Below are 23,386 nucleotides of genomic sequence, written 5' to 3' on the forward strand. Positions count from 1 at the left end.
CAGCATCCAAGATTTAAAACAACAAGCAGTCCTCAATACTGTGAAACTGTGATCTGTTTTTGCATTAAAACAGTCCTGTCAGTGCTACTCTGTGCCAACAGCTGTTTTTTTTTAATTGTCCCTGCACATAACTGTTACCAGTATGGTACCTTTACAAAAAAAATAATAAAGCACTGAATTGTTCAAGGTGATGGATTATATTGATAAGTTACAGCTATCTGTAAGTTAGTGCTTTATGCGTACTGAAATGAGTGGAAACTGTGCAGATGAAAGCTTTGTACATTTGTGACCAGTAATTTGGACACATGAAAGCACTGATGTGGTGCTTTAAACTACCAGTGGTGGGTGCTAGATTAACAGACTGTTGTTGGCTGATGTAATCACTTGCAAAGCACTGATTTTGACTTTGCCAGTAAAATGATACTGATCACAATAGAAATGAATAACTAAGTGCGTAGAATAATATTTCCCTAATGCGAAGAATTGGGGCACACAGCTGTTATTCACTATTCAAATCCACTTCTTGGCAGAGTTATTCTCTAAAAGGAAACAAGACTTAGAGCATTCACTGTTATTCCCACTCATGCGACCAACTGATAATTAAATTGTAATAAGTTTATTTGGAACTAAGATTTCTTGTTTCCGCCCAGATATTGATGAATGTCGTGTGATGGGGAACTTGTGCAAGAATGGTCAGTGTATCAACACTTTGGGCTCTTATAGCTGCACCTGCAAGCCTGGCTACACGACTGACATCAGCAGCACACTGTGTGTGGGTAAGGCTTAATTTCACCTCCAGCACTTACACTTTATGGACTCTTTTCCTACGCTGCCTACCTCCAGCTCTCATTCCTGCTGTCTAGTAAAGAGACGAAACTACGTGGGTGGACTGCCCACACACTCTTCTGAAAAATGCAGCCTGAGTCTGTCCGTCTCATCATCTCCCCTTATGGAATTTCTGGCTACAGGATCAAACTCTCTCTCCTTCTCTCACTCTCTCTGTCTCACCCTCTCCCTCTAGATGTGGATGAGTGCATACAGGCACCAAAGCCTTGTAACTTCATCTGTAAGAACACAGAGGGAGGCTACCTCTGTTCCTGCCCCCGCGGATACATCCTACAGGAAGATGGAAAGAGCTGCAGAGGTGACACACACACACACACACACACACACACACAGCTAAACAGAACGTCTAAATATTCAAGAGCAGCCTACATTCAGTGTCATGCTCTTGGATAGAGGGCACTGCTCGTGTGGGGAACAGCAGTAGGTACTTGGCTGCGAGACAAATATCCCCCTGGGGACAATAAAGTTTAAGTTGAAGTTCTTGCTTGACTTAGTTTTCAGGTTAGAGCCAGTGTAGCGCTGAGTGGGCCGGGCGCTCTGCCAGTGCTCTGCTCACTGTCCCAAGATGCTCCATTTGGACTGGCGTGTCCATGTGCACATGTTTGCTCATGAACATGTACCCTGCATCCAGGGCCTGTGACACAGTGCATCTGGCACCATCTCTGTTTATCAGCCTTGTTTGTGAGTCTAAACAAGTGCGCACATGGTGTTCATTTTTTAGGGCCTCTTTCATCTGTATTTACCATAGCTTTAGCCTCCCCCTGTACGGTCCCCCTCAGTGTTTCCGGTGTCTGGTTCATTTGCAGTTCATTTGTAGGTCAGTGACTGTAGAAGGACTGGAATTTGAATCGCAGAAAAGAGCAGCCCCCATACAGTAGTACATGCAGCGATCCTGCACAGCTCCAACCACTGTATCTTAAATGCATTATAAAAACTACTCAGCAGTTTTACTTTATCTGTTAAATTTATAGCTGATTTTATGTTGTACAACCTGTTTTTGTTTCGTTTTTTTTCAGATCTGGACGAGTGTTCGACCAAGCAGCATAACTGTCAGTTCTTATGTGTAAACACCATCGGTGGATTCACCTGCAAATGTCCTCCTGGCTTCACCCAACATCACACCGCCTGCATTGGTAAATAAACACAATGCAGAATGTAGACATACTGCAAATTGAAGTATTTTGCAATTAGAAATGCTCTTCATACAATTGTCTGTTTTCCCAATAGAGAAGCGCGACACTGTGTTAAAACATATTGAGACTCCACTTCCATATTGTACACCCGGCGCAAATATACACGCATTTTGTACTTTGACAGTGTAGTTTTTTTTTTTTTTTTATAGTGTCTTCCAACCAGCTCATAAAAGACCCCTGAAGCACCCTCTTGTCTAACCTTTACTAACTCTTGTTTGGAGTTAATGGACTCTGGCTGATATCACGCTGATCTTATTAGGCTGGACTGGTTTGGAGTCGGGGCAGCTTAGCGATGCTTTGTTATGGAACTTTGCAGCAGATCGCCATGACTACCACAAGCTTTTTTTTTCCAGACCATAAAGCTGCTCCCATGACCTCACATCAAAATCAGAGACAGGGAGCTCTCAGTTCTGACTATAGGAATAACCCCAGGCAAATGACATGCAGTAGGTGTGGATGTGTTATTAATTTGAGAGTTAGGAGGTTGGCGAGACACGAATGTGACATAAAGCACTTGTTCAAATCATACCTCAGTAACTGCTGCTGATGTGTTTAACTGAAGGACACTGAAACCCAGACTCCTTCAGGGAAAGTGCTCAGTGGTGACAAATATTGTACATCTGCTCTTCCAAGCTGCTGCTATGAATGAGTGTGCTATTATCCAGTATAATAACGTTTGTCAGTCACACTGATAACTGACAACACTCCTTCCATTGATACAACACTTGTCTGAAATCTATATTTAGTTTGCAAGGTGGTGCTGAGGGAAAGTGCACTCTTCCTCTTTGGCTTTGAGCACTATGTCCTCCATGTTGACTGTTCAGCAAAGATTTAAAATCAGGAACACATTAGTAGACTTTTCAAACCTCAACTGACCCAGGATCACACGTAAAACAACTGACATTTAGAGATTAAAGCCTTCCCTGCTTTGATCTGAGTTGCCAAACATCTTAAACTACATCATTGCGTTCAGATTTGCATGGATTCCACTCACAACAGTCAAACATGTTTGTGATGTTTGACAAAATAATCTTAACTCAGTGCTCACTTTACTGCCTGTTCTCTGGGAAAAGCTTGTAATTGCACATTGAGTTTATATAATTTCGTTTGACGTACTCGAATGTTTGTGATTACCTCTGACGGTCTGAGATTAAATCAGTCAGTGACAGATTTTCTTCCTAAACCAGATTGTGAGATAATGTATGCAGTCCACAGTGACTTGTCCCATTTTATTTTGAGAACAATGTTGATTCTCCATGAATTTTAAAATGGCTCAGCACAACCAAATCAGGGTTATAATCAGCCTTTATATCACGTTTCCTGCTTTACCCTTGTCTGAACCGTCCCTGCTCTCTCCGTAGACAACAATGAATGTGCAACAGACCCCAATCTGTGCGGCTCCAATGGTGTCTGCCAGAACACTCCGGGGAGCTTCAATTGCGATTGCCAGCGGGGATTCTCATTAGATCCCAATGCACAAACCTGTGAAGGTCTGAAAACAATTGATACCAGCACCAGTATCAGCTGATTCATTACGGAAAAACAGGCTCTTCATTGTAGTTTGGTTGTGTGTTTCATCCCTGACAGACATGGATGAGTGTGATGGTAACCACAGGTGTCAGCATGGCTGCCAGAACTTAGTGGGTGGATACAGGTGCAGCTGTCCACAAGGCTACCTGCAGCACTACCAGTGGAACCAGTGTGTGGGTGAGCAATACCGCTGTTCGTTTTATCATTAAATATAAAAATTCTTTCCTTTTGGGGCATCCTGATGACTCGGTTGCCAAAGTATGTACCACAGAGCCTTGATATTCTGAGTGCAGCCTTTTTAAAAGAAGTTATCCATCCTTCACCCCTTTCCTGCCACTCTTAAGATATAAATATGTCCAAAATGTTTTCCCTTTCCTGTGGAAGTTCAGCCCTTCCTTTGCTGTGGTAAGGTCATGAGAAAAGGAAATGTTACGGTAAAAGTAAATGCTCAATATCCTACTTGCAACCCTGAAAAAGATCTACATATGGTATATTATATATGCACACTTGATTAATGTAAAGAATTAGCAACAAAAAAACACCAAAATCTGTAAGAACATTAAATAATTGTAAATAACTCCAGCATAGACAAGGTAAGGGTGTGGTACAGTGTGTGCACGCTTCTGTGAACACTCCAAAATAATGAACTTTTGTTAGTTTAACCTCTATTTTTAGTTTGAATCTCTCCACAAATTTGCAGCATTCATGGCAGACTTTCCCAGTATTGTTTGTGTCCTTCTAACTGGAATGACCTCTTGTTTGTTTACTTCCCATCAACTTCCTGTGACCCAGATGAGAACGAGTGCCTGAACACCCAGATCTGCGGGGGAGCATCATGCCACAACACCCTGGGGAGCTTCCGTTGCCTCTGCCCCACCGGCTTCAACTACGAGCAGATGAGCGGAGGCTGCTCAGACGTCAACGAATGCTCCTCCACCCAGAACCCCTGCAAGTTTGGCTGCTCGAACACAGACGGGGGCTACCTCTGTGGATGTCCGCCTGGATACTTCCGTGCAGGACAAGGGTACGTTAGTGGCTGACTGTGTGTGAAATCGGTCTGCAGGTGTTTCTACCTGGCTGATGGCTTTGTCTTTGTTTCAGGCACTGTGTGACGGGTATGGGCTTCACCAGTGGTGGCTCCAGTGTTGGACAGGGAGGAGAGGTGGATGATAATTCTCTGTCTCCCGAGGCCTGCTATGAATGTAAGATCAACGGCTATCCCAAGAAGGGTCGCAAACGTCGCAGCACCAACTCAACCCAGGAGGATCCTACGGAAAACATGCAGGTAATCTGTCTACCTGTGCGCAGCTGGTAGGTATGTTGGTACCACTGAGGACGCAGAGGTCACGTGCTCTGTATTTTTTAGGGGAACCTGAGGGCGCTTAACATTCAACAATTACAAATGTAAACAGGGTGTTTGCATCCCCCAGATATTGATTTATTGGAGTGAAGATGAAAATCAGATTCTGAGAAGGTTAGGAGAGGAAAGGAACACACGATGGACTGTTGAGATGTAGCTTGTTTGTTAAGAAGATTCAGTCATTTGTGGCGTGACATGTATTACTACTTTTAAGCTAACAAAATCCATCCATCGTGTATACCGCTTATCCTTCAGGGTCACGGGGGGCTGGAACCAACCCTGGACTGGGCGCCAGTCAATCACAGGGCCAACACACAGAGACAGACACTACAGGCAATTTAGAGTGACCAATTAACCTAACCTGCATGTCTTTGGACTGTGGGAGGAAGAGAAAGCCCATGCAAGCACAGGGAGAACAAGCAAACTCCACTCCCTCAAACCTGGATTTGAACCTGGAACCTTCTTGTTGTGCTAACCACCATACCACCATGCTGCCCAGCCAACAAAATGATAAATTAAAAAAGGGTTTTGGCATTTATCCTCCAGAATTATTCTTGGCAGTGTAGGAAAAGCCTAGTAACAGTATTTAGACGTTCATGTCTGGGAATAAAATCTACCTGAAGTATAACTGAACACTTAACTGAATAAAGAAAAATGTTAAGTGATTAAGAAATGTTTGATGCCTGCTCTGATGTCTCAGGACCTCACTACTGCAAAGAATTCTGGCAAAAGCCCTGTTTGCATGTACTTTTATTACAATTTGTCTTCTTGCCTCTCTTGATTAATAACAGAAAACACGGTGTACTGTAAGTCACATGTCTTATATTCGCTAAATTCAGATGGACCACATTTTGTTTCAGCTGACTGAGAAGGAGGGGGTCAGCCTGGCCAGTTTGGACGTCGAGGACACCCTGCAGTTCCACCTGAACATCAGCGACCTGAGCAACCGCGACCACATCCTGGAGTTCACTCCGGCCTTGTCCACCCTCAGTGACCACGTGCGCTACAGCATCGACTACGGAAACGAAGATGGCTACTTCAAGATCAATCAGAGAGAGGGCGTCAGCTACCTGCATCTGAGCAAGAAGAGGGCCCTCCCCCCAGGGGCGTACTCCCTTCAGATCAGCAGTATGCCCCTCTACAGGAAGACGGAGCTGGCTGAGCTGGAGGACCGACACGATAAAGACTACCTCACAGGACAGCTGGGAGACATACTGAAGATGAGGGTGCAGATCATCCTCCATTAACCATCACAAGACTGAGACAGTCAGATGTTGCCAGCAGCTGCTAATCCAGCGTCAGGCTCACACTTCCCAAAACGCCAAACATCTCTGACTCTGGATCAGTGGTTAGGGGCAACTTCTGCTTGCTCCAACAGGGAGAAGGGCTCGCCACCAAAGAGACAAGAAGGGGGTGGGGGGGAGGGTGTGCGTCATTTGATTGCCAAAGATGATTCTACATATCATAGATACAATTTCTGTTGAAAATGCCAGCTGTATGAGGCAGAATGAAAGATTCCAGTCGAATGAGGAGCATATTGCCCTGACACACAACTTCAGCTGTGTGCGAAGAACTATCGAGAGTGTGAATGGTTTTTAAAGGTAGGGTTTAGTGTTGTATGATGATATGTGGAATCAGGTGCCACTTTTTGAAGGGCATGTGGACTGCAGAAAGCTCTAACGGCTGAGTTTTTTAGAACTCGGCTTAGGTGGAAGAAAAGGGTGAGTCCCAATAGTCTGAAATGAATTCATTTCCTCCCCTCAGGTAAATGACTGAACAAACCTGGATACATGGAAGTAAACACATTTCTCCATCCCCCAGATATTGATTTAATGGAGTGAAGATGAAAATCAGATTCTGAGAATGGTTAGGAGAGGAAAGGAACACACGATGGACTGTTGAGATGTAGCCATGTCTGAGCTTGAATGACTCCTACTGCATATTTAAACTATGCTTTTCCATCTTTCCTACTGACTAGAATAATTCATATTTACTGGTGCTAGCAACACAACCATAGACTGAATGCACTGTACTACTATACAAAAACTCTGTAGTCAACCAGATACAATCCCATTGGCCATTCTGAAGATTTCATGTCTTTGCAACAGTAACAGCTAGCTTCATAGCCTGTCTGCTCTCCTCTATACTACATGTAAATTGTGTTTATACTGTAATAATCGATGCCACTTTTAATCTATGAAGCATTTGTAAACTAGAGGAAGCCCCTGGAATAGAGGGGTTGGTAATGGTGCTTATAATGACCAACTACTTCCTTTGTAAACTGTGTATACATCCACACACCTGCACACACACACGACACACATTGATGATGCCAAACCTGGGCCTTCATGATTATGCACTGAGGTCTTCGTGGCCACACATTCTCTCACAAGTACAATCAGTGCTGCATTGCCACGGACCAGCCTGACACCAGTCTGTGTTCTCTGTTCACATCAGTGAGGGTTTAGTTGTAAATTCACAATAAAAACATATTTTTGGTGTATATGTATTCACTGCTGTGCTTTCCCCTTTATCCAGATTGAATTAGAACTGCTAGCCTCATGTTCGATATCCCTCCTCTTCAGCTGTGTGTTGCCCAAGTAAAGTGCAACATGATTTCTGAATATTTTAGCTAGTGAAACTCCCAACACCTCAACAGAATCAGTCATGGAGCTGAGCTCAACATGGCTCACTAGGCTCAGATGCAATTCTTGTCCTGCACTGCCCCTGTGTGGAGATATGGAAGACTTCAGTGACTCAGAAAAAAAACAATACTGTTAGTAAGAACCTGTTTGAGTCCCAGTAAAAACACAATTGTCCAAAGAATAAAAATAAAACTTTATTAACACTTAGTCTTTATATGTAACATATACATCAGTACAGCAGTCGTGTTTAGAGCGTTCAGTTGCGTCCAGTTGATCCAAAACCTCCAGCACCACGCTCCGTCTCATCAAGTGTCTGAAAGAATGCAGATAAGTATTTTTTGATTTAGTGATTAATCTCTACTGTGTTAAAGCCACGTATACATCTGAGGTGAGTATGTAATCTGAAGAAATACGTACACTCAGTTACCTGTTTATTGAGTACACCTTGCTAAGACTAACATACCCTAATACAACAGTCCTGCAATAAATCCTAACTTTAAGGTTATAATGAGGTTAGGTTATGAGGCGTTTGTTACTAGGCCTATCCTAAAGGTGTACCCAATAAACTGGCAATTGAGAGTGAGTGTGTGCATGTGTTTGAGTTTCTTAAATTGCAGTTTACCCCTTGCTCCAGCAGATCTGGGTAGCAGATCCTCTCACACACCAACTGAGCGACTCTGTCGCCCTTTTTCACTGGGAAAACAAACAGAAGATGCGAATTTGTAAATTGCATCTGTATCAAACTGTTTATAAAGATCTTAAATCTTTAGTGTATGATGTGCACAAATTACTTTAATGATGCAACAAGCTCTAAACAAATGTGGATAGCAAAATATTTTTAGAGGTAAAAAGGTGCCACAACTCACCTTCAAATGTGTCCTTGCCAAAGTTGAAGAGCACGACTCCCACATTTCCTCTGTAGTCTTCATCCACAACACCAGCTGAGGAGAACATACAGACAAGTTAAAATCAAAGCCTGGCGAGGGTTAAGACATTACCTGCTCACATGCAGTCTGATCTTAAGTAGGTTAAGTAATTCAAGTGGGTAAAGACTCACCACCAACATCAATAAAGTTTTTAGCTGCCAGTCCAGATCTTGGTGCTGAGAAGGAAACAATGGAAGAGGCTGTTATGGCCTATTGTTTTGCAAGTGGTGTAACATGATCCACCAACAGAGAATCCTAATTTGACTTAACACGCGCTATTGGGCAAAACTCAATCACTCTACACACAGGAGGAAGAACATGTAATACCGGAGTTGCAGGGTTACATCAGCATGTAAAACACTCACCCACTCTCCCATAGCAGCCATGTGGAACTGCTATCTGTATGTCAGTCTTCACTATGGCCTTATCCAGAGGTCCAATGGAATAATCATATGCACTGTTTTAATTCAGAGAATTAAGGTTAGCTGGCGTACACGACCCTGTATTCATATGACAGATGTTTTTATACAAGAAACGTTTAAAAGCTAATTTACATCTCTTATGGATCATGAGCTAGGCCTACATGTTGCATTCAAAGTGAAATTTACGATTGGATTTTACAAACACTCCTCTGTCCTCTTTACAGCAAGTCAGTGAAACGCACTATAATTTTAATTTGAAGTATAACCCACCTGTAGAGGTCATATCCCGCTGCTTTAGCTGAGCCTCTGCTGGGTGCCGTGGCATGCTCGGAGAGTTTAGCAAACCTGAGGAGAGGCTTCTCCTCCGCAGGCTTTGTTTCTGTCCTTGCTCTCTTTGATGGAGAAATTGCAGAAATATCTGTAGTTTCTAGGACAGGCATGTTGGCAAAGTTTTCAGTTAAAAACCTATAGTGCGCCAAATTTTCTACAGCCTACAGTTTCTACAGCCCAAAGACAGACTACAGCAAGGTAGGAATGAAACCTCAAAGCTTCTGCACCAGTTTCTTGGCGGTCCTGCTATTTGTTTGAATGAATTTCCCGCGCAGGCGGACCCGCGCAGGCAGCCCCGCCTCAAAAACACGTAATTTTACACATAACTCATTACACTCCACAAACGTAGTGACATTAACTCCAATAGCTTATATAAGTTGCTACTGCGATGTTATTAAACGCGTTAGGCAAAAACAATACTTAAATAAAAAGGTTAAATCGGCAAAAAAGTATGTAGTAACTATGGCAACCCTTTCGTCGCCACGTAGCTAAAATTTCTCGCGAGAGTTAGACACCGGAAGTATCCGATAAAAGATATAGATAACATATCGTGACAAAGCGTGACAAAAAGTACAATATTAATCCACAATTTACTTACGCATTGCACCAGAACAAAGCAGACGTAGTGTTGTTGTTGAGTAGTGTTTCACAATAGACAGTTATAACGCAACATACTTAAACAAAAGCAGTAAGTTACATAATGCCAGACAGGCTAGCAAAGCTAAAGTCAATGAGCATTTGTGCTGCTAATGGTAACGATATCCATCCCGATTTCTTGCTTGCCTTTGTTATGAGTGGGCAGCTGCGTATGAAACGTCCTTCCTAAGACGAACGGAGCGACATCAGAAACCGCGGAGCATTGCAGCTTTAGTCCCGTTAGCTTTAGCAACAGTCGTGTCATAATGTTGACCCGCACCGTCTGAAAACGTTGGGTCAGCTGATCACATTGAGCTGCTCTGCTGCTGCTGCTGCTGCTGCTCCTCCCCCTCCTCCTCCCCCTCCTCCTCCTGAATGCAGCTCCTCACCTCACCAGCAGACCGTGTACGGCTGACTCATAGCTAACTCCAGTAAAAGAAAAACATTTATTCATAAAGAAATATAATAATGCATCTTTTATCTGTTATTTCCTCGTTAATTACATGGAAATTGCTTGGCAGCCATCATCTAATGATAGAGGAGAATCAATAGCCGAACGTCACTCAAAAACCATTTACATTGGTAAATCATGAAATTATAAAATCTAATCAAAACTGTGAGCTAATATTTAATGGGGTTCTCCTCACATTGTGATCACTTGAGATTAAGTCTTCTATCTCAAGCCTATTGCTGCCCTCCATTGGGGATAAATCAGCATTGCCATTCAAGATGTGAACTGAAAAGATTCACAATGAGTGCTCATATACAAAGATGTGCACGTGACCTCTAAATCCCCCAGTAGAACCATTTTGCATTAACTAAATTTGTATTTTTTTTCAATATAGTGTCCAAATGATTTATCATTTAACATTTTGTAGTTGATCTAAATATCTCGTGTACTGCTGGCTAGTTTAAGGCTTTCAAAGTGCATATACTATGTTTTGACAACAAGCACCTTATGATTAGCAAAATAAAATAAAGTGTAGTTTTACATAACACACAAGTAATGTGCATGTACTGCACACACTGGTGCTGGTGCAATCTCATCTAATCACCTAAGAAATGACAGAGAAAAGGATAAAAACGGCTCCGAATGTTATTAATTCTTTGTCTCAGGTAATCACAATCTTATATTTGAATAGGAAGATAGACAATAGGCAACAATATACACAGGAGATGGCTTTACAATCTTTTATTTCACTCAATTTTCCTTAAACAAAAGGTGTACTGTGATAGTAACATTACAAATATTAAGGCTAATTTATATGACAGTGTAATGTGGAACAGGTTAACAGCTTTATAAGAGCAGTTTATTTTACACCCACTGAAAGAATGTTTTAAAAAAGAATCAAACCATTACTACCATTGTTTTAAAGAACGGATGCTGTTAATTATTTATGAATTGCTCAAAAATATCCACTAGTGAATTCAGACATACACTATATACATTTATTTTACACTCACAGCAGCATGAAACACAGCTACTCAGTGTGAACAGTGTTTACAAGACAAAGTGGTAAAAACAGGTCAATGGTAAAATATTAACAAGGTTTAGCTGTGACTGAAAATGTGTTTTAACTATACCTAGAGCTGTTTTCTTTAGGTATACCCTATATTTTGTTGTCTTAGCACTTTAGGTGTACATTCCCCTCATCAGCACTTTACCAGAATTGCTCGTGTTTTATTGTGGTGTTGGTCTGGACGACTGAAAAACATCATCCAAGGCTGTGGTACGCTTTATGAACACAGTCCATCAATATGCTACTACCATTAATTTCCTTTAGAGCTACTCTTGTTTAGCCTGCAAGGTGCTCAGGAGTAGAAAGTAAGCACACTCTTGTGGTTGCCTCTAATGAGCAGGGTGGGTGGAAGGTCCTTTGTCAGAGTGTCCAGCCAGGCCATGTAGAGGAAATCAGAGACAGATTCCTTACGAGCAATGGGCATGCTCCTGTGGGGGTTATCGGTGCAGAGAGTATGTTAGACATTGTTTCTTCCCACACTGGATTAGACTTGGCAGTTCGCTGTTATTCAGGCAGCGGTTGGTTGTACTTACACAATAATCAGATTGGCTGATTTGGAGTGTTCCTGAAGCAACTCATTCAGTCGTACCTGGAGGTTGGTCTGTAAAACAGCAGTTATTTTTCAACAAAGAATCTCCTTGCTGTTTAGCGCACCACCTCCAAAGCAAACTGATATATAATTGTGTCTATAATTATGTCTATGCTGTATATAAAGTCTTAACTTAGTGTCAGTGGTTTTACCTTCTCCTCAAAGGTGCTCAGCTCCTCATCAGTGATTTTCCAAGGCTCCTCCTTCCGCATGGCTTCAACCTGAGCAGAGCTCTTAGAATTTTCATGCAGACGGAAAGGCTCAATCATGTCCTCTATCTTCTTCAAGCTGGAGGAAAGCAGATAAGAGCATTGGCTGACTGTGGAAAATATTCATTTCTTTATTATATAATATGCAGATACTATGAGGTGATTAAATTGTACTATTATTGCTGCACCATCTGGTCTGCTGTCGCTCCTATAATAAAATAAAAAACATCTATGTAAAAAAAAAAGCAGTTACTTCTCAGAGCGGGGAGGGATATGGATGTCATCGATGACTGTGATGTCAGTGCAGTTAATTCTGAATTTCTGCAACAGAGACGTCATCCTGCAAAACAGATGATCACACACTAATTAACTTTCATATACATGTTTGTAATTATTTTCAGTTAATGCTAAATAGCATCTCCTAAAAAGTGATGTCGCCGGCTCATGAATTTTCATATCTGAAATTAAATTCCCCAATCTAACTTCCACCCATTGAGCTATAATTGATGTTGAAACATTAATTTGTTACGTCTACTGACTCCTGTTTATCCAGCTCACTGCGTCCAGGCTGCCCCGCAATGAAAATCCTTAAGTCACTGTCTTTCCACTTCTTCCTGGTAGTGAGGATGTAGGGAAGCAGCAGGGTAAGACCTGAGAAAGGGGAAGTGCATTTTTTGTTTTTATTCTGTTCAGGTGTTATTTATTTTACTCATCAAGCATAAAGGAAAATGTGATGTGTCTCCTTGCACTCATCTGTTAAGCTATAGGCAAGGTAGAGTACATAAGAGAAGGCTGCCCAAGGGATCCAGCACCTACCTCCGTCATCAAACAGCCACCACACATCAATGGTGCCTTTAGGCTGTTTCTTCTTGAACTGAGCACTGGCCTCCAACAGCCTCTCATTCATCTTGGCAACATGCGCGGGCGGAGGGCTGCACACGGACACTGAGAGAGAGAAAGAGAAAGATATGAGAAATGAGAACTGGATGAGGGAGAGGAACAGTAGAAGGGAATGTAATTTACTGACAGAGTGTGGAGAGTTAAGCTGGATGGGAAAACTAGTTCGAGTCAACATTAAGAACTGACTGTACATCAGCAGGAACAGCCATCTCTCAGGTTTAATGTTCCAATGAGTGGGATCCAGATTGCATACTAACAACCATTGCAGTCTTGCCAAGACGCAGCTCAGTGGTGTGTGCTGGTTTGTGTGCGTGCGTGTGTGTGTGTGTGTGTGTGTGTGTGTGTGTGTGTGATGTCGAGACAGAGACAGATCGAGTGAGAGGCTGCAAGCACCCTCTGCTGTCTTGGTTAAAGGGCTGCTCTTAAGAGATGCTCTTCAAACTGGAACGGAAGGGGCAATATTATTGGATTACACCCTCAGAGACATCTTTAGTGGGAGCGCCTGATTCAATTATATCTCAATGGGTGTGTGTGGAGAACTTTCCAAAAAAGATGTGCGTCATTGGTTTCATTTGTTAAATGCACGTTATCTCATTGGAAATATGAATGTGCGTGCGTGTGGAGGAGAGTGAGATGGATACCTCGTTTTCCCACATATTTAAAGATCGTGCTCATCTGTTAATGCAACATTGACGCAAGCCTTTCTGAAATGAGAGAAATAACCTATGGACGGATACCTCTGGTCGCGAGCACTTGCTGAGAGGATTTCCTGGACTTCCTGAACAGCCCTCTTTTTTTCCCTCCATTTGACATCATATCATTTTCCAGTGCCTGTTGCTCCTTTGCCGCCTTTAGCATCTCCTCTGAAAGGCAGAATCAGATTTGTGTTTATGATAAATACGCCATATGGTTGTTATTGTAAAGATTTCTACAGAGGCACAGCTGTAAAGTGTTGTTATTTTAGCGTCTTAACTATCTGACCTTCATAAATCCTTTGTAATCTACAGAACAAAGTGCCCTGGCTTATCAGAGTTATTTTATTATAGTCAGTTACTGTAAATTGTTGTGAGAATAAAAGTTTACACTCTTCAAATCAGGTTTTTCTGTTCTAAAATAGTAAAGGAACAAACTTAATTGACAAAAACGGCACTGCTTCTAAAGTCACTTCAGGTGATCTTCTACTCTCTATACAAATAATATGAGTGTATTGTACATCATTTATTTAAATGTTTTTCTACCAAACCTTCCACTGTGCAGCTTGCTTGAAAAGCACAATATAAACATAATTGCTGCTATGCTGACATGGGTTTTCTCGTAGATTAAAGCACAAAGACTAAAGACATTTCTTCATACTGACCCTCTGCCTCGATAATGTGCAATACATCAAGTCCCTCGTTCATCCTCAGGATCACTGTTCCATACTCAAGGTCAAATGCATCGCTGCCAGAAAGCAAAAGACAATGAGGACACTGGTTCAACAAGATTTCCTATCTATGTTTAATTAGTAGAGACATTCTTGCCATGTGTGCATAGGCATGTTTTTTGTTTTTTTTACTTACTGCATTATTCCCACATAACTCTGCACTGCCTCCCTGTTCGAAGTTCTCCAGTTTCTCTTGAAGCCCATCATTAATGTGTTAGGCTTCATACGGCCCAGACCAGAAGCCTGTAAGGAAAAGCACAACACTCATTCATTGCATAAAGATAAAATGTGTTAACTTAGGCAACAAAGGCAACAAGTTACCTTGCTGTTGTAAACTGGAGAAGAGTAAAAATCTCCAAAAGTTTCAAAATGTCTGAGACCAGAGGGCCATGAAAATATTTTACTGCCAGAAATTATGACCGGATCACTCAGCAGATCTCACTTTGTCTGCAGGGACTCATCCAATGCATTGTTAATCAATTATAGCTTTTAATCTGCTGTGCTGTTTGAAGTAAGCAGTCCTGACAATGAACCAAGGCCTTATCTCCAAAGTGTGATAGGCAGAGCCATAATACTGTTTTCCTGCTCCTCATTAACTCTCTCCTCTTCTACCTCTTGCGCTAATGTCCTGACCGGATCCTTAAGACAGCTCCCGACCAGAGTCATAACACAGCAATAAATACTAAGTGCTGTGAGGAAGCAATGGGACAATAAAACCTGTTTTTGTGGTGTTTAAATCCGCTGTCTCCCTCTGATCAAAATTCGTAGGTTACACATTAATCAAATGGGTTAGTTGCTTTGTTTTATGTTTTATAAACCATGACAACGCTGACCTGCAGGAGGCTATCAGCCCCATTCCTGAATTCGTCACAGGCCACAGCAGCGTAAAATGCCTTGCGCTTGGTCTTCCTAAGCCACAGCTGGTTCCTCTCCATGCCAGCGTTCATCTCCTCGAGGGCCTCTGATCTCGGGCCCTGGACAGATCACAAAATACAGTGTATTTTACATGCAATACAATACAGTGTTTGTGTGATTGTGTTCAAGAGAGAAGGGGATCCCGCATACAACTTTTCATATCCAGATCGGTATCAGGACAGTTGACATTTCCCTCATCCCTGCTTTATATTCACTTGAATATCCACTGCATTTGAAGTCAGCACTCAATCTAAATTTGTTTGATGTGCAAATCTTGATTTGAATAGGAGGTTGATGTTTAGATAAAGATTTGGGAAAGACTGCTTTGGCAATAGCCATTGTTTCGCATCTATTAATGATGAGATTTCAATATAACCTTACCACAAATACTTCACAGGTGAGACAGAGTCCATAGTTCTTGGTGAATGAGTGAGCCAGGTCTAGGAGAGCTGGTCTGGTCCGTGATGAACCTGTCAGTACTAACATCTGAGGCCTGAGACAGAAACAAAAATGTGTTACAAGGTCATTCTATATTTCAGGATTCTGAAAAAGTCTTTTGACTGTAGTGGTTCATTTTTTATACATATCATATTCTTAAGGGCAGCTTTGTACGAAGTTTCATTGTATTGTTTTGAAATATTTGCAGCCACACTGGTGCAATGCAGACTTTTACCTGAAGTTTTTGACGTGATCTTCTATACCAGACAGAGACAGAGCGTTGCCGATTGCACTCACAAATGTCACCGCCTGCGTGGACGAACCCCAGTTCACATCTGGAGAGAAAATAAGAATCCTAACGGGTTAGTTCTGCCATGCAGGCATCATGAATGAACTTCCAAACATGTACACACATCTCACCAGGCTTCTTGACTGTGACATAAATGTAGAGGAGGATTTCAATGGCGTATGTGAGTAGAGCAGCCCACCAGTTGATGACAAACATAACCGCACAGCAGAGCAATGCGCCCAACAGGGATAGCCACATGTTGTAGTATTTATATGCTGGTCTCCAACCTGGGAAAAGCATGACAGAAGAAAAAACACATTGAGTAACTACAGACTGTTGGTGAGACTAACACATTCACAGTGACTTGTGGTTCTGTGTCTTAAAATCTTACATTAAATTTAAAACAAATCAAAATCTAATCATCTAATGCAACTTAGTTTGTTTTTTTGATATATTGACAGCCACTTATACATAATTTCTGAAACAAAGTGAGGTGAAAGTTATCACTGGGTGAAAAAAAATAGAATTGCCTCAGCCTACTGGTAAACTTTTTCCTTTATAAGCTACTTTGGCAGTTGAGACTCACCTGGAGACTTGGCGTAGGATGCATGGAAGCAGGAGAAATTGATGAGAGCATAAGATGCCAAGAAGAAGTTGGAGATGATAGGAGCGATGATATCGAGATTACCTACAGAGACAAAATCATTGGAATTCAGCTTAGATTCTTTCAGTTCAGTTGAATTCATGTTATGAAAACTGGACGACAGTAAACAGGCCATTGGCATATTTGTTCCGTTGAAGCCTATAACACATTTTAAATCATTAACATGACATGGCCAGGCCACGACAGACAATTGAACTGACCAATGAGAATGAAGGCCACAGAAATAATGAATGTGAGGACATAGCCACGGATTGGCTCGTTGTTCTTTCCATGTCCTTTGGCAAAGAAGTGCAGGATCTTGTAGATGTTGTCTTTACACAGAGCCTGAGGAGAGAGAGAGAGTTAGAGAAGATGTTTTTTTTTATAATGTAGTTATGTCTCAGTGGAGAATTCCTCTGAAACTTTGCATTGCAGCAGCACTATATTTAGAAAACTTAGGTAAGCTGCTGACCTGGAAGACTTTGGGAGCACTGACAAGCGAAGCCAGGGCTGATGAGAGGGTGGCCGAGAACGTTCCAGCAATGATGAGGGGACCAAACCCAGACACCAAGGTCATCACCTGAACCAGGGGCGAGGAGAGGAGAGCATTAGAGATGGAAAAAGAGAGCTGATCTTATGTGTGGATTAGAGTCTGAAATGCTGTGTACCTGTCTGTTGTTCATCAAGCCATATTTGCATTCATCTATTGCACATTTGCTGAAATTATAGCCAAGCTCACAAGCAGCCACTGCTGGACCAATGCATGGTACTCCAGGATTAATGAGGTCAGTTACATTTCCTGTGGCATCGCGGACAACAGTGGCAGCTGAGACCAATTAGAGAGAAGAACAGGTGCTTTTCTTAGGAATGTGTTTAATGTCTAATAACCACACTAACAGAAATACTAAATATTCCAATGTTTTTCACTGGCTTTCATCAATTACTGTACTTACAGACACAGAGGGCTACAGCCAGGTAGGTGACACCAGTTATCAGGATGGCCAGCAGGGTACCTTTAGGTATGGCTCCCTGGGGATCCTGTAAAACAACATCTCTGTTTGAGCATGTCATATCCCAGAAATACCTATGAAGAAAATGGTTTCTGTAGAAAGATACATTCAAAAATGCTAAATTATAAAATAAATTCAAGTAAAATAGTTTGTGATACTACTATAGAGTATTAAAAAAATGTAAAAAGCAGCGGTTATACATTTTATAATCACCTCCAGCCTCTTGCTTAGAAACCTATGTACCTTAACAGCTCGTGATTCTTATGCAATGACCTCTGTATGAAAAAGTTACCCGCAAGTCCCCAGAGATGTTGGCTCCAGCCAGGATGCCGGTCGCAGCAGGGAAAAATATGGCAAACACTGAAAAAAATGTCTCCCCGTCTCGAAAATTTGGAGTAAAATTCTCTAAGAAGATTTTCGCTGTGAGAAAGAGAGCGAGAGAGGGAAAGGGTATGACTTAATCTTCACATTTTTAGTTAAGTGATTGTCTCATTGTGATGAAACATGCACTGATTTGGAGACTTTATGACTTACAGTCATAATTGAAGATGCCTTTGGATTTCTGAACTGCAGTTGGAGGAATGAATGTTCCTACAAATACATTCACTATGGCCGCCAGCAATATAATGAGTAGGATGATCTGTGCCTATGTGGACAAAATAATCAAATGGATTAGCCCAAGAAAGCTCAGAGATTAGCTAACAGCATAATATACATCTCTCACCTTTGCCTCCCATTCCATTCCAGCGACTGATATGGCTAGCAGCAGCACCACTGTAATACATCCAATGATTCTGATGTCATTTATTGTATCCACCATGATGGCATTATTATCCTGAGTGCGACAAAAGGGATGCAAAAGGCACGAGTAAGTGTGTAGTCAAATATCTTGGAGCGAGACATTTACATAATTCCCCCTACAGTCACCTGGGTGTTACAACATCACACACCTTGAGCAACTCGACCACAGTCTCAGCAAATCCCACCACATACATGGCTACAGCCACTGCATTGGCAAAGGCGAAAATTAGACCAATCGACCCACCGAACTCTGGTCCCAAACTGCGAGATATCAAGTAGTAGGCTCCACCTGAAATAGCAAAATGAAGCACACACACACACACACATGCGTATAGTGGTGGATGATTAATCACCACATCACTAATTCATTGATTTAATGTCAGGACAAGTTAGGTAGGCTGTAAAACAAGGAAGGGCTTCAAGAGGTGACATTCAGGTGCAGGCTTGAGCTTTGTGTCTTTATCTAGACAAACTGTCCTCCTGGTCATTCAATTCTCTTAGTAAAAGATTTTATGTCAGGATGAGTGTGTGTTATCTGAGGCTGTGCACATTTGTAAATAATATTTAAACTGTTGCTGCCAGCTGCAGTGGCCCTGTTGTGTATCTGTTATGAGTGAAATGCCTGCATGAATTGAAATACTCTGACCGTGAGGATTGATGATGCACTTTCTTACCTCCTCTGACCACACCATTCGTACAAATGGCAGACATGGAGAGGCCAGTGATGGTGGTGACCACACAGCTGAGAACAATGACCACGATTCCCAGACCTGCAATTCACACATGTAACAACTCAAAATAATTGTTTTTCACCTGCAACTTACTTGGGCATTGTATTCAAGTTGGCAGTCATAAAACATTGTGATTGTGAAATGAAACCCTTCTCCACACTGTCACCCTTAAACACAGGGAGAGTCAAAAGTCCCAGAGGAGCCTGGGGGCTATGAGTAACATTCGTCTGCTGTACCTGCCCTGCCTGCTGCCTGCAGCTTTTTTTTTTCTGCTTCTCAAAACCATTTAGTTATGCTGCCTGAACAAAAGCTGCTGCCGATCGATAGGTTCTTAGGCAACACACACGCTCATGAAGCCATTTGCACAATTTCCCCTTCATTTTTGCCTCTCGCACAAACTCAGCTCATAGAAGTTTGGCTCTGAGAATAGACCCTCAGCAAGTTTGGATCGTTATGGGACTTCAGAAAGGCTAGTTCAGTTGAATCTGTCCTAATTCAATCACGTCCAGCTAATGAGTGGGGGACTGTGTAATCCTTTAATTGCCTCTCGTTCTTAGAATTACTGGTAAATCCTCAGTTTCATGTACGATCTGTCTCCTGTTGCTCCAGGCAACAATATCAACCTAAAAATAACCCTGGTCCAACTGGGGAATCATCTTTGGGTTCACTGATGGAGAGGGGCAGCACTGACAGGTTACCTCACTCAAGTCAAGTCAAGTTTATTTGGATCACAGATTAAATTTAGTGGGCTTTTTTAAGGCCCACATTAGTAGCAGTTACTGACATACTCAGGAAACAAAAACACAAAAATAAATGACATAAGTTAGCCACGCGTAGAAAATAGCAATTACAACAAATGAACAGAAGGATGTACAAAATAACTATGTGCTGATTCCCCTGAATCCCTGTGTGTCCCATCTCTCCAATGTGTATCCTAGTCTCACTCACCCCAGCCTGCCTGACCAAAAATCCAGGACAGACGGATGAACAACATGACACCCCAGATGTTCAGCATGCATCTCACCTGTGGAAGAGAAAAACATTTCAGCTCAAAGTCTTCAGTGTAGCTCCTGATTTATTATTATGTCAAACGATGGACAAAAACAGAGTTACGGCAATGAGATGCTGTAGATGCTATAACCATAGTTTCCATTTCACTGACAAACCCAAAAAAACCTGTCACTCAGTTTAAAAACATTCTAAAAATTACAAATTACTCCTAGACTCTGGTACTGAAAGCCCCACTTGGCCCTGCTGTGTTATCAGGACACACAGAGCCTCCTCTTGTCAGGTCACAGTTACGTAGAGCGTCTTAGCTTCTATAAAACAGAGGGAGCCCGCCATGACCGCCGCCAAACACATAACTCACCAGGACTCCCCTTATCCAGCCAAACTTTACTGCTTTGTTGCTGTCAGGGGGAATGGCAGACTCCAGATCATCAGAGGGGGTCCCGTCACTCTCCTTGCCATCGTCCGCCACAGTGTCTGGCACAGAGATCGCTCCATTCTGTTGGGAAAATGTGGAGGAAAATACACGGGAAAGGGAACATGAATTTGTCTTAACAGACAAAAATGGGTTATATCCATGATGGTTGTGCTTTTAGAATATTTGGTGTTAATCTACATTTTTCAATGATAAGAAAAACAGTGTCATTATTAAGAAGATTTGGAGTGAAGTGCTTTCTGTTCTCTAAAGAGGAGATATAGACTGTCTGACTGTATATAAACACGTTTGGCTTTCTCTTGTCTTCTCTTTAACACACAGGAGAGAACTTAGAGAGGGAAGGGAGACCATGGTGGATTGAGTTGGATGAAGATTGATAAAGTGTTTGAGGAGACATTACACTGCTGAGTGTCTGTCCCTGTAAACTGAAGAGAAAAATTGAGAGAACAAGACAAACCTAATCCTAACTGTCTATGAAGATGAATACTGACTTTTAAATGGCTCTAATGCCTGACACCTCTGCCTGGACATCTGATTTAGTGAGACCTCTCAGATGCGTTTCATTTTCATTTACTGAAAGAGATTTTGGCAACAAGTCGTCAACCTTTCAGTCTGTGATTACAGCAAATTATACAAGTGAGTCATTCAAACTGTGGACTAATTGAAACACATAACTTTGTGTCAGCATCATTCATTATTTCATTTTGTAGATAGTCAAATATTTCTGCATTAAATGCACCATAGACGCTGATCTATGATTCAGCTTTATTTAGTCTTCCGCAATGAAGTTAAGGATTTTTACATGAATCACTTGTTCGAGGTGAAACATTTAAAGAAATTTTTTATCAAGTTGCTGATGATCAGGTGACAGACGACCTTACACATTCATACCATATCCTGCAGCCTGTCTTAAACTGGAAAGACACATAATTTCTTTCATTTTCTGTCAGGGAAGGCTGCTAAAAAATCTTTTTTGTCAGTTGAGAAATGCTAATCTAGTTCACCCTATAAAACCCAAATGACCTCTAACCCCATCTCTTTTGCAACACAAGGCAGTATATTGGCCTAATAAAAAACACTAAAACCTCTTCAGTGTGTTGATTGCTGTTGTATTCCAGAAATGACTGACAGTGTCCTCTTAAGGCAAAGATTTAAAGACTGAACTGCGAACAGTGAAAGTGATGGTGTTAGAATGAGTAAACGACTGTAAAATATCTCATCTCACTCTTTTTTGAGTCTTAAACCTGACAGAGTGGACTGTGTGACTCAGGAGCAGAACAAAGACTGCAGTAACAGAGTCAATGACTTGAATTTAGGACTCTGGGAGAAAACAGGTGTAAAATACTTTCTGCGGAAGGTGAGGTGAAGGACAAATGTGAATAATAGAGGAGGAAAAGGTGTGCAGACCACGTATCGCAGGGAAAACAGAAAGGCAAGAAGAGAACCTGTGTGCAGAGGATTTGTATGATATCCAGCAACATCACATACATGCACTCACCTTCTGAAACACATCGTGGAGCTCCTGCAGGGATGGCCGCACGGCCCGGTGACCACTCACACTGCCTGCATTGCGATAGAAGTCAATATTGGGCACTCGGTCCAAAGTGTCATGCCCAAAGGCACTGACCACAGAGGGCCGGACAGTCCGGTGTTCCCCGTTGGTGTCCTCATATACAGGAGGCTCATCCAGATTGGGATCAAAAGCAGGGTTAACATGCTCCCCTCCGTTAGACTTGAACCTCTCCATCAGGAATGCTGAAGGAGACTCTCAGATTTAAACAGTCAAGAATAAAACAGCAATGTGGGTTTAAAGTCTTCAGTCATCCAACAGTGTTTTAAAAGAGCAAGGCATCGAGCGGTGTGGTTATCCGTGTTTCAGATGTAAAAACTAGGTTAGGATTAGACTCATAGAGATCTCTTCTGCTCTGAGCGTCTTGTGCTTCAGCTCAGGTTGTCTCAGATGGCCTACCTTTATACCCTGTATCCCAGGGTCATACGCGACCTGCCAGCTATTGGCTAACGTTCTGGATCAACCCTCAGAAAAAAGAACGAGGGGTGTCAGATATGTCCTTGCTCCATCCTAGGGGACACAAAGGCATTGCTTAACGATTAACCAAGTCATAAACGCCAAACGAAAGATAAAGGCGCTCATTGCCTGAGTTCTGGAGAATTGATTACTAATATTATTGTCTCAAGCGTAGCACAACAGCACACGTTGCTCTGTAGTTGCAGTTTATGGGGCTATGGATGGTATTTCCTCAGATCTGTGGGCCCTTTGGATGAATCATCAGGAAACATCCACATGGACGTTCCCACTAGAAGAAAGGATAGATAGCTTCACTTCATATAACTAAGTAGGAAAAGTTTGAAGGTCATACAAACCTTTTACAATGTGTATGAGAGTGGCAAAAAAAGATAAAGCTAATATGGACTGCTTAAAAATGTTCATTTCACAACAAAAATATCGGCAATAGGATATAATCAATAATTCTGGAATGATAGCAAGAAGGAAATACATCTTTAAAGTAATGAATTTATTGAGCCATTAGAGTGATATGGCTGAAAGAATAAATGTTATCTCAAATG

At 41.9% G+C, this 23,386-nt stretch overlaps 3 protein-coding genes across 5 annotated transcripts in view; 1 reads left to right on the forward strand and 2 right to left on the reverse strand.

Moving 5' to 3' along the window:
- fbn1 (fibrillin 1) overlaps nucleotides 1-7,438 on the forward strand; it is a 57,973-nt gene extending 50,535 nt beyond the window's left edge. The window contains exons 58-65 of the mRNA XM_070836246.1: nucleotides 651-776; nucleotides 1,022-1,144; nucleotides 1,863-1,979; nucleotides 3,401-3,529; nucleotides 3,627-3,746; nucleotides 4,362-4,593; nucleotides 4,671-4,854; nucleotides 5,790-7,438. Of these exons, the coding sequence (XP_070692347.1) occupies nucleotides 651-776; nucleotides 1,022-1,144; nucleotides 1,863-1,979; nucleotides 3,401-3,529; nucleotides 3,627-3,746; nucleotides 4,362-4,593; nucleotides 4,671-4,854; nucleotides 5,790-6,176 (1,418 nt within the window). The 3' untranslated portion in view covers nucleotides 6,177-7,438. The remainder of the gene's footprint in view (nucleotides 1-650; nucleotides 777-1,021; nucleotides 1,145-1,862; nucleotides 1,980-3,400; nucleotides 3,530-3,626; nucleotides 3,747-4,361; nucleotides 4,594-4,670; nucleotides 4,855-5,789) is intronic.
- Nucleotides 7,439-7,743: 305 nt separating this feature from the next.
- Nucleotides 7,744-10,177, reverse strand: dut (deoxyuridine triphosphatase). 3 transcript variants are annotated; one of them, XM_070829845.1, is made up of 7 exons: nucleotides 10,036-10,177; nucleotides 9,193-9,349; nucleotides 8,866-8,957; nucleotides 8,632-8,676; nucleotides 8,441-8,515; nucleotides 8,197-8,267; nucleotides 7,744-7,887 (listed from the first exon to the last, which is right to left on the reverse strand). In XM_070829845.1, the coding sequence occupies exons 1-7, from the start codon at nucleotides 10,151-10,153 to the stop codon at nucleotides 7,831-7,833; spliced, it is 615 nt and encodes a 204-aa protein (XP_070685946.1). In that variant the 5' UTR covers nucleotides 10,154-10,177; the 3' UTR covers nucleotides 7,744-7,830. The 3 variants fall into 3 exon arrangements, with proteins under 3 accessions (XP_070685946.1, XP_070685963.1, XP_070685955.1); XM_070829862.1 differs by lacking the exon at nucleotides 10,036-10,177 and adding an exon at nucleotides 9,851-10,013; XM_070829854.1 differs by lacking the exon at nucleotides 10,036-10,177 and having other exon boundaries at nucleotides 9,193-9,621.
- An 888-nt stretch (nucleotides 10,178-11,065) lies between these two features.
- On the reverse strand, nucleotides 11,066-22,754 carry slc12a1 (solute carrier family 12 member 1). Its single transcript, XM_070830916.1, has 26 exons — nucleotides 22,299-22,754; nucleotides 20,726-20,863; nucleotides 20,305-20,380; nucleotides 19,300-19,395; nucleotides 18,775-18,914; nucleotides 18,549-18,659; nucleotides 18,359-18,470; nucleotides 18,117-18,244; nucleotides 17,768-17,852; nucleotides 17,483-17,640; nucleotides 17,287-17,394; nucleotides 17,036-17,159; nucleotides 16,758-16,859; nucleotides 16,303-16,458; nucleotides 16,118-16,217; nucleotides 15,826-15,937; nucleotides 15,363-15,503; nucleotides 14,666-14,772; nucleotides 14,464-14,546; nucleotides 13,844-13,969; nucleotides 13,023-13,151; nucleotides 12,746-12,857; nucleotides 12,460-12,546; nucleotides 12,150-12,285; nucleotides 11,942-12,009; nucleotides 11,066-11,836 (listed from the first exon to the last, which is right to left on the reverse strand). The coding sequence occupies exons 1-26, from the start codon at nucleotides 22,545-22,547 to the stop codon at nucleotides 11,701-11,703; spliced, it is 3,120 nt and encodes a 1,039-aa protein (XP_070687017.1). The 5' UTR covers nucleotides 22,548-22,754; the 3' UTR covers nucleotides 11,066-11,700.
- Between the last annotated feature and the right edge of the window lie 632 nt (nucleotides 22,755-23,386).

This window comes from Pempheris klunzingeri, chromosome 1 (genome assembly GCF_042242105.1).
Source record: "Pempheris klunzingeri isolate RE-2024b chromosome 1, fPemKlu1.hap1, whole genome shotgun sequence".
NCBI lineage: Eukaryota > Metazoa > Chordata > Actinopteri > Acropomatiformes > Pempheridae > Pempheris > Pempheris klunzingeri.

Coding starts and splice junctions, on each gene's coding strand:
- dut (XM_070829845.1), bottom strand. CDS start 10,153: ATGACACGACTGTTGCTAAAGCTAACGGGACTAAAGCTGCAATGCTCC. Junction 8,268..8,440: donor TGGCAAGGACACATTTGAAG/GTGAGTTGTGGC, acceptor TTGTTTTCCCAG/TGAAAAAGGGCGACAGAGTC. Junction 7,888..8,196: donor CAGATCTGCTGGAGCAAGGG/GTAAACTGCAAT, acceptor GCATTCTTTCAG/ACACTTGATGAGACGGAGCG.
- slc12a1 (XM_070830916.1), bottom strand. CDS start 22,547: ATGGAGAGGTTCAAGTCTAACGGAGGGGAGCATGTTAACCCTGCTTTT. Junction 13,152..13,843: donor GCAAGTGCTCGCGACCAGAG/GTATCCGTCCAT, acceptor TCTCTCTCTCAG/TGTCCGTGTGCAGCCCTCCG. Junction 11,837..11,941: donor TCAGCCAATCTGATTATTGT/GTAAGTACAACC, acceptor TAACCCCCACAG/GAGCATGCCCATTGCTCGTA.